This window comes from Thunnus albacares, chromosome 11, assembly GCF_914725855.1.
Source record: "Thunnus albacares chromosome 11, fThuAlb1.1, whole genome shotgun sequence".
In the NCBI taxonomy this organism is placed as follows: Eukaryota; Metazoa; Chordata; class Actinopteri; order Scombriformes; family Scombridae; genus Thunnus; species Thunnus albacares.
Window position 1 is genome coordinate 14,063,762 of NC_058116.1, and position 10,167 is coordinate 14,073,928.

At 40.6% G+C, this 10,167-nt stretch overlaps 1 protein-coding gene across 1 annotated transcript; it reads left to right on the top strand.

Moving 5' to 3' along the window:
* The first annotated feature begins 377 nt into the window (after positions 1-377).
* On the top strand, positions 378-4,634 carry pcdh8 (protocadherin 8). Its single transcript, XM_044365880.1, has 4 exons — positions 378-3,322; positions 3,463-3,533; positions 3,787-3,920; positions 4,073-4,634. Exons 1-4 carry the CDS (start codon positions 965-967, stop codon positions 4,420-4,422), a joined length of 2,913 nt encoding a protein of 970 aa, XP_044221815.1. The 5' UTR covers positions 378-964; the 3' UTR covers positions 4,423-4,634.
* The last annotated feature ends 5,533 nt before the right edge of the window (positions 4,635-10,167 follow it).

Genomic DNA, 10,167 nt, shown 5'->3' on the forward strand with positions numbered 1-10,167 from the left:
ATGCATTAACAATGTAAGTGATGAATCACAGTCCTTGTTCTGCACAAAAATGTATTCCAAAGTTTATCTGAAGCTAATATGAGGGTTCAGCAGTATGATTGAAAATTTGGTGTTTCCTTACTGAGCTGCGGTGGAGGGACAGTAACACATATAAAGGGACTTTTGTGCAGAAAACACTGTAACCTTGGATGATATCTGCTTGCCTTGATAAAAAGTTCCTGTTGGAAAGGCATCATTTATGAACAGGAAGAATTATTACAGCAATCTTAACCTCTTTCAGTGTTCATATGGGCACCTGATTATTGTTTTAAACCAGACATGACTTCCATTTATGCTTTTACCCATTTACATTACATGTTAATACAAGAGGAAATACAGCAAAGTAAAAACAATTGGTCCACCAACAGTGCTCTTGGTTATTTTTGGTGTTGTGAGCCCCTGTTTATTTTTGATCAGCAATAATAAGCTTATTGACATCTGTTTTTATGCCTTTTAATCTCTTCCCACATCAGCTGTTGCATAGCTTCTTATAACTGACAGTCTAACCCGCCCAATTAATTCTTCAAGCTTTCAACAGGTCTCCTCAGACTTCAGCTTCCTCTGATGGAATGTAGTCCTATTAAGTGCAGTTCACTAAGTGATTTATTTGTTGATTAATTACCATGTGCAGATTTATTCAGTTGCACTGTTATCAGCCTGATTAAAACTCCATAATCAGTTAAACTAATAAACCATTTGCACACAAAACAGTGAACAGCAGTTTGCTGCAGAGACAAACGTTTCCCTTTTGGTGAAGCACTGACAGGCCATTGGTCGACGGGGCAGGCTATTTGCATATGCCGGGGCTTATAGTCAGTCAGCAAAGTCAACTCAGTTGTGATTCGACTTGACATAGCACAGGTCGTGGATTGCTTTCACCATTTATGACTTCTCTGGGCTATATTTTATAGCCCCTCAACTCAAAATGGGATTTTGCAAGATTTCAATTGGACTGTGCATTGTGCTTGCTTTATTTTTATACTCTGTTCAGTGTACAACTACAAGGTATTTCACCTATGAGGAGGATGCGCCAGGCACAGAGATTGGAAATTTGTCACAAGATTTAAAGATTGATCCAGCCGATGACCCCGACACATCGTTTCGCTTCATGCAAGAAAACAACTCTTCTGTGATTCAAATGAGGGAGACTGATGGGCTTCTGAGCGTTGCAGAAGTAATTGACCGAGAGCAGCTCTGCCCCAGGTCCCCGCGTTGCTTCATCACCTTCGACATCGTGGCCTTCTCCAATGAAAAGTTTCAACTCATCCACGTGGAAATCGAGGTGAAAGACATCAACGACCACGCACCTGTGTTCGTGCGTAATGAGACAAACCTGGAGATTGTGGAGAATGTGCCGCTAGACTCAAGATTCCCTCTGCAGATTGCTCTCGACCAGGATGTGGGTGAAAACTACATTCAGAGCTATAATATTTCTCCCTCCAGTCATTTCGACATTGAAGTGCGCGATCGAGAGGACGGGGTGAAGTTTGCTGAACTGGTGCTGGTGAAACAGCTCGACAGGGAGGTGGAGGACTCCTACACCATCGAAGTCACTGCAGTTGACGGAGGAGAGCCTGCAAAGTCTGGCTCAGTGACTGTAAATATCAAAGTGTTGGACTTTAATGATAACAGCCCGACGTTTGAGCACAGCTCGCTGAAAGTTGAGCTGAATGAAGACTCTCCGGTGGGTCACCGAGTTCTCAAAGTGCACGCCTTTGACCCCGATGACGGCATTAACGGCGAGGTGATGTACGCATTTAACAGGCTGTCATCAGAAGCTGCACGCCTTTTCCACATCGACCCGTACTCCGGAGACGTGACTTTGAAGGCGCTGGTTGATTTTGAGAAGAGGAGGTCATACGAGCTCAACATCAAAGCCTCCGATTTAGGCGCGAACTCTGTCCCTTCCAGCTGCAAAGTTGTGATAGACATCGTGGACGTTAATGACAACGCACCTGAAATCAGCATCAAACCGATGACCTCCAGCAGTGACGGAATTGCCTACATCACAGAAGCTGCGGCTGCGGAGAGTTTCGTGGCTCTGATCAGCACCTCGGACAGAGACTCAGGTTCCAACGGGTATGTGCGCATCAACCTGCTCGGGCACGAGCATTTCACCCTCCAGCAGGCATATGGGGACACTTTTATGATTATTACCACCACTACTTTAGACAGAGAGAGGATCCCAGAGTATAACCTGACTGTGGTTGCAGAAGATTTAGGAAGTCCACCTTTCAAAACTGTCACACAGTACACCATCCGTGTAACAGATGAGAACGACAACCCCCCTCTCTTCAGCAAGTCACTTTATGAAGTTTCAGTCATGGAAAATAATATTCCAGGTTCATATGTGACCACTGTCGTTGCCCGTGATCCTGATGTGGGAAAGAATGCCAAAGTTTCTTACAAACTCATAGATTCAAAGATGCCAGGAGGATCCCCAATGTCCACTTATGTTTCTGTAGATTCACTCTCTGGGTCTTTGTATACTTTAAGGTCTTTTGACTATGAGACTCTTCAGCAGATTGAATTGGTCATCCAAGCAGAGGACAGAGGTTCCCCTTCTCTCTCAAGCACATCAACAATCAGGATTAGAGTTGTGGATCAGAATGACAACTATCCACACTTCACCTTCCCCATCCTTCTGAATGACTCTGCTGATATTTCTCTGCCCTTTAATGCACCTCCTGGCTATCTCGCCCTCCGCGTCTCAGCTGAAGATGAGGACGAAGCGGTGAACGGTGAGCTCTCCTATCAAATTGTACAAGGTGACCCAAAGCTTTTCACAATGAACAAAGCTACTGGAGAAATTGCTTTAAAACAATGGCTGACAGCTGAAATTGGAGACGTGCTCGAAATGAAAATCGCAGTGAGTGACAATGGCAGGTCCCCGCTCTCTGCAAGTGCCACTATTAGGTTTGTCATCACAGACACTGAGCCCTCTGAAGACCAAGTCGTCATTGTGTTGCGGTCAAGTGATGAAGAAGGCTCCAGCTTGGATGGCTCACTAATTGTCATTATTATGCTCAGCGGGGGTTGTGCATTGTTGCTGATTGCAATAGTGGCTGTGGTTGTCACATGCAAACTCAGCCGTGGGGGGAGAAACCGTGGCTCCAAGAGGGAAGTGTGTCACAGCCTGTTCGACAGCAGGCCCATGCCCATGCTCGGCTCAACAGAACCAAACATATACACCGGTCAACGAGGTTTCTTCCATGAGAGAACATCTTCTTCTCTGGATGATTCCTGCCTGTATGAAGACAGGAGTGGGGAGTCAGAGACAAAGGTGAGTTAACTACAGGAGGCTTTTTTCCCCCTCCTTTTTATTTTTATATTCATATGATGTTCCCACATGCTGCTGCCTTGATCTTTGTGCCAGAAATGGTAACTAAGCTCTCTGCTGTGATTTTGTTTGTTCTCTCTTAGATGTTCCTGCCCTCCAAGCATTTCCAACCACCATCTGTGTGGCAAGGTGACAAATACTGCTTGCAAGTGAGGTAAGACAACTAAATGTAATATCTTTTCTCAGATATGATATGCTTTATTCACAGTCAAATCTGTCTGAACTGAGGGAACTTAATTAACATGCACTGTGCATATGTTTGATCGCTTTTGGCATTCTTGTGGAATGAGGTTAGATGGGCAGGATACAGACAGGTCTTGTTTGTAAAAAAAAAAAAAAAGACATCAATGATCAAGCTAATGTGGTGCAGTGGTGGCTCATACTCTATTTGTTGATTATATTCGCAGTGGCATTGGCAACACCGACCAGTTGAGCGTGAAGGACAGTGGCAAAGGGGACAGTGACTTCAACGACAGCGACTCTGATATCAGCGGTGATGGAGGCAAGAAGAACTTCAGTACTTTCCAGCCGAGGCTAAAAAGTGAGTTTTCTCCTTTGAGTTTTGAAGTTTTGACATCACACACCATTTAATAAAGAATAAATATTCACCAGAATGACACAAATGATAAATGGTGGTACTGTAACATCTGCATCAACAATTTCCCATCCTTATTTATTTCACTTTTATTTCAGGTTCATCCAGTACCACTAACAGCTTATCTGGGGATTGCCAAGGCACCTACTGTGCAATACCGGCACAAAGCTTCAGAACCCCCAGAGATAACGCATACACAATAGGTTTCTCTCCAGTACCGGTTTTCAACAATCCTCATGGCTATCCCCTGTCTTGGAAGGATTCTAGTTATGGCACAAATCGCCCCAAATCAAAGAGCAGCATACAAACCTTCTCCAGGACTGGGACCCTCCCGACTTACTTCCCTCAGCAACAGCGTGACGCCGGTGCTGGAGGCACTGAAATCCACAAGCAGAGTCCAAATATTGTAACAGTAGCTACTGCTTTAGAGGTTGCAACTATCTTTTAGATACTGTGTTATATGAGAGATGTACAAAGAACATGTAAATATTTGTAAACTGGTTATAATATGACAAACAGGTGTACATATATTTTTTTGCTTAACAGGATTTTCATAAAATATAGTATGTTTATTTATGTCTCATTATTTGAGTTTCAATGTACTGTATCCTATGACGCAAGCTGGTATTTCTTTTTCTAATAAATGTGTGATTGAAATTATGAAGGACGTCATTTATTCAGCAATTTTTTTCATATATGAGAAATTCCAATCGTAGTTTGTAAACATGCAGAAATCTTTTACCGGTTTTGAATCTACAGTACGTGATCAAGACTCCAGTCAGTGATGATCAGATGTAAAATCTCAAGCTGCTCCATTACCTGGGAGACTGGCTTTGAAGACTCCGAGGTTGCTTGGTTGAGTTTCTTGCATGTCAATGAGAGACTATAGTGCTCGTACTCAAGTGGAAAATAAAGTATGAACTGTTATTCTGGCAAAATCATGCTGGGTGCTGTCACACCTGCTTTCTGCACTTCTAAATAATTTAGATCACTATACAGCGTACAACACAGAACAACAAATATTAGGCTGTTTGACAAATTCTTGACTGTCATTTGTTGCCATGAGGGGCAAATGTTCAGCTTTTGTATATAAAGTAAACAGTCTTTGCCAAGAAAATGGTGCAAAATATAAAAATACTGTTTTGTCATATAACTCTTCCTCCGAATACTCTGCAGTTGATATGGCACTTGCTTGCCTGGCTTTACTGGCATATTTGCAGAACCATTATTAAATTTAATCCATGAATATGTAGGGCAAGTGCAAACTGTCTCTGGTCCCGAATGATTTATTGATGAGACAATGATGAGTTTTAAATCCATAGCCAACACTAGCAAACATCAGCCTGAATACTGGTTATTAGTTGTCAAGATTTATATATATATATATATATATATATATACTGTACATGTAGAACCAGGGCATGCAAATTCCACATTTTCATCATTTTCAATCTTGAAGTAAGTGCTTTTACTAACAACTTCCAAAATAGAGCAGCAACAGGATTGTGTGAAAGTAAATCAGGACACACAGTTGCAAGAAACTAGGAAGTCGGTAACTAAATTATGCAAAATAAAATCAATTAAATACATCTCTCAATCAAGCGATCATATCCGTAGGGGAAGTGCATGAGTTATCATCAACAACTTCAAATGTATAGTCCTACTTTAATATTGCTTTTCATCAACATTTTAACATTCGCTCTCGAGTTGAGTGACTGAAAGGCAAACTCCAAATATGCATTTTAAACAATATTCAATACCTGCTGGTTTTCATCTGCTCAATGAGGTCACTTTAAATGAGCCTATGAGGTAATTGAGACAAGAGTAAAGGATTATTACAAATGACTTTATAGCTATCTAAGGGCCAGCCTTGAAGAGATAATAAATAGTTTCCAAAAACTGCTGCCAAGGAGTAGCTATCAGTGAAAACTGAAGGCAGATTGAGTCATCATTTCTTTCTGTTTACTGTTCATCTGCAGAAAAAAAGGTGCTAAGAGCAGTGCTCATTTGCATAAGCATAAATACCTGCTTTTGTGTTTTTTGATGGCAGTGATAAAAGCTGAGATAGAGTGGATTAGATGCTTTTTTACATAACCATAAAGAAATAAACAGAACTCTGACACATTACCACAATATGCCTCTCGAATAAAGGACAATATTTGAGTTGTTCTGGTCACCTTTTTTAATCTAATACTTCTAGACTGCAAAGCGACCACAGTTTGGAAATTGCAAGGTTATTAACTTTATTTTAGGCATGAAGTCCCCCAAGGATTCATGGCCATGCATATACAAAAGGCAAGCAATAAGAAAGAAGGTCATATTTGTGCCCCAAGTGATGTGCACTGGTCTGACAGATAGCCAATTGTGCACAGAGGGAAAATGCATTTATCAATCAATACAATATGGTCCTCTTCATCAGTGCTTTATATGCTCCTTGTAGGTCAAACAGTTGTGCATTGACCTGACAATTTGTGCCACAAGGTATATTCATCCACACAGTTTGGCATAAAATGTGTTTTGCTCTGCTGGCAGACACTGTGTTCATTCATATCCAAATGGATTTCACATTAATTTCCTACAGCAGCACTCACAGCCCTACATTTGAAATCTCCCCAGGTAATAGAAAATGAGCCGGTTTTTAGCTCGTCAGTAGTCCACTGACAAATGAGTCTGCACACGTCACTTCTAGCCTCCGCACCTGTTGATGTTGGATTTATTTTTGACAAATAGCTGGCTGTATGGCTGTGATTATGTTGTTCTGGCCTCTTATCATCTCAGCTTTAAGAAATAATCCCCTGTGTGTACCCAGCGTGTGTAAAGATGGAGCCTTTCTGAATCAATGTCATTCAGTGCTTCAGGTCCGTCCCACAATGCAATGTTTTTTTACAACTCGCATCTCATCTTCATCTTTGTCTGAACTGCCAAGTGTGGATATTGACTTTTGGATCTTTTGAATTGTGGGGGCTGGTGTGAAAAAAACACTATTTGTTTTACACTTGACAGTTTTCCTAGAAGGAGAAGTTGTGTCTCTAAGTTCATTTACCATTAAAATCTAACCTGTTTCATATCAAACCAAGTTCACGCCCACATCAATGTACTTCAGGGTAGCTAAAACTAAGCTAAATTATGCCAAACCACAGTTATCACTGGGGCTTTATCATCCCTTGAGTGCAATATCAGTCTTCTCAAAGTTTCGGCAAGAAAGCAAACAAGGGTACTTCCACAAATGTCACATTATTCCTTTAATACTAAAATTCACCTACTGAATCAAGAACATTCTTTCTTCTGCTTTCTTGCTTATTCAAATCATTCAGGAAAAATGTGAATCTTCATATTCTAATCTGAGCTAAGAACATTGTTTTCTCTCTATGCCAAATGATGCCATATGCTTGCGCTTGTGATAGTACAAAGCTGTTCAAGTGGGAGCATGGGTCCAGGGTTTGGATCGCAACCACAAAGCGGCTCGCATGTCAGACAGTTACTCTGCTGATCTCGCAGCATTCTTGTATTTAAATTCATCTTCGGTAGTGTTATTGTCTCTAATTTGTATGGTTTCTACCTTGTCTTTTGGCAAGACTTGTCATGTTTGTAAGAGCTTTACAAACAAGCTTAAGTTTCTTAATTTGTTTTATTTACTGCTTTTTTTATGTATATTTACATCTCTTTCACACTTCTACTGTCTACAGATACAGATCACAACAAAGACAAAGAAAGGGAAATAGCAAGACACTAACGTCAGAGACGGTAAAAAGAACCCATTTCAAAGGAAATGTTGCCCAAATTATAGGATGCAAAGGTCTTGTAGCCATTTCAGCCTCCCCATCAGTCATTACTAGTTTTTCATCATTACTGTAAGGATTTCCTGGATTTATACACTGTTCAAACTTAAATTGTTTGAAATGTTTTTCCAGGTGATTTAAAGGAAGGCTGGTCATGTTTGTAGTAACAGCATGCAAGTTGTACACTTATGTCCTTTAAAAATGAATCTTCATTTATTTTATGTTATGTTTCTGTGCAAAATAGCAAAGATAGATTCATCCAGGTGAAGGAACCCCATATAGACTTGTCATCTAAATAAACATTACTGCCGGATTATTCTATATAGACTATGGCTGCATTAAACAACATCAATGTCTGTCTGGACTATTTTAGGTCTTTATACCACTAGGGGGAAACATCATGCTGTGCAACTTCAAAAAAATTACAGGCTTCACAAACATAATTTACACTTGTGAGCTACAGCTTTATATACAGCATAATGTAGCTAAAATATGATTTGAACAATGCTATTCAGTAAACTAAATAGCATTTACTTGTTTTCATTATGGTTCACTATCTTTCTCTGCTATACTGCAGCACAAAAGAGCTTTCACTGTGCTATCAGCAGCTCAACTTTGAATGGAGTTCTCCTGAGTGTCACAAGAAGCTTGTGTTGCCATGTGCTGCTATTTCAGATGAGTTCATTATTGCTTGTACTTTCAGTGACAACTTCCCTATTATGCAGTTGTCTTGCTTTATATAGCTAATTTCATTAGTGGCTACTAGTTATTTAAATATCCAGGGTGGCATCATCTGGTTGGTTAAACATGTGGTGCATTCAAGTCCGGCGAAAAAGCAAAGGACAAGTACTTTCAGGGGCAATCAGACCGTCGAGTGCTCCTTTTCATTTGTAGCCATTCAGTGTCATGAATCCTTTATGCTATGCATCCTGCTTTTATGTTTATCTCAAACAGAACCAAGAACCTCAACCACACACATTATGGATAAAAAATCATATTTTTGTCATTACTGTAAATCATATTCATGATACATGAGACACCGGGGATTACTTATTCACATTCTTATTGAACATATTTATAATATTGTACAACAAAAGCTCAAATCCCGACCGGGCTTGTATTCAGGATGAGCTGTTAATAACAAATATCCTTGCATGCATGACTGAACACAATATTCTGAATATTACATCAGTGACAGCAGAGGCAACAAAAAAATAACAATAAACATAAACGATCTCCCTTTAAGCCTCTTTGTTGAACGGCATCTATATACACCAATTCAAGAACAGAACAGCTCATCTCACCAGGCTCATATTCATTTAGTTTATCACTGTATTCATGTTCACTAAGAGTTACTGCTGCTTACCACTTCACTAACATGTTGACCTCTGTCTTAAACAGTAACGGCTGTGCCTGCAGTTCTCTATCTGCAGAGTGTGTCAGCTCACACATAGAGCTTTGGTCGTGAGCTGATGATGATAAATCTGTGCCAGTTGTTCACCAGTTGATTGTGGTTTACTGCTGAGCAGAGAGAGTGTCTCATTGTGTCAGTGTGGGCCGTCATGGAGACAGCTGCCAAAAGGAAACACAGCCTTTATGCTGTTCTCTCTCCTATACGGAAGGGAAAATTAGGGAGCGAGAGAGAGAAATAGAGAGAGAGACAGTGGAGGGAGAGGAAGGGAGCACAGGATAATATGTTGCATCAATCAGTCTAAATGACTTGCTTATGTAATTAGCTAACAATGTTTTGTTTCTCCGGTTCCCTGAAGTTATTAGTGGTTCACAGTTAACCTTGAAGTAATTGGAAAGGCTCTGTTGATATTTCCCTATCTGTATGGGACTGACAGTTTATTTTTCTTCTGCGGATGGCTTCCCTCCTCTTTCATGTTGCTACAGTATTTATGAATTAGTTTCCTGTCACTTTACAGTACAGCCTAATACTAATTGGTGGTGAGATATATGGGTTATTCACATCCCACTAGGTGGCATGCTGTCTTCCCTCCTTCCCAACATTAACATGACTGAGAATTGTCGAACCTAATAACATGGTGTTGCCTCTGCACAAATTACACCTTCCCTGAAAATGGCATAATCTCTAAGAAAAATTTAAATACTAGAACTCTGCAGCCGCTGCTTTTCCAAGCGGTCCCTGACATTTTAATTTGATGCTTCATCCGCAATTAGACATGCAGTGCATGGCCATTGGCTTATTTTTATTTAGCGAGAATCAAACATTCACTTTGGACTCCTCTTAATTTAGAGACTGAGCTGGGCTCAGTGCAGGAGTTTTACCCTCTGTTCTCATTAAGTATTAATAAGTTGCACAGTGTTTCAGCGAAAAATGAATTTAGCCGTCACGGTTTTGACGACTACCGTATCAGTGGCCTGCTGCAGGACGCAGTCACCACAGTGCT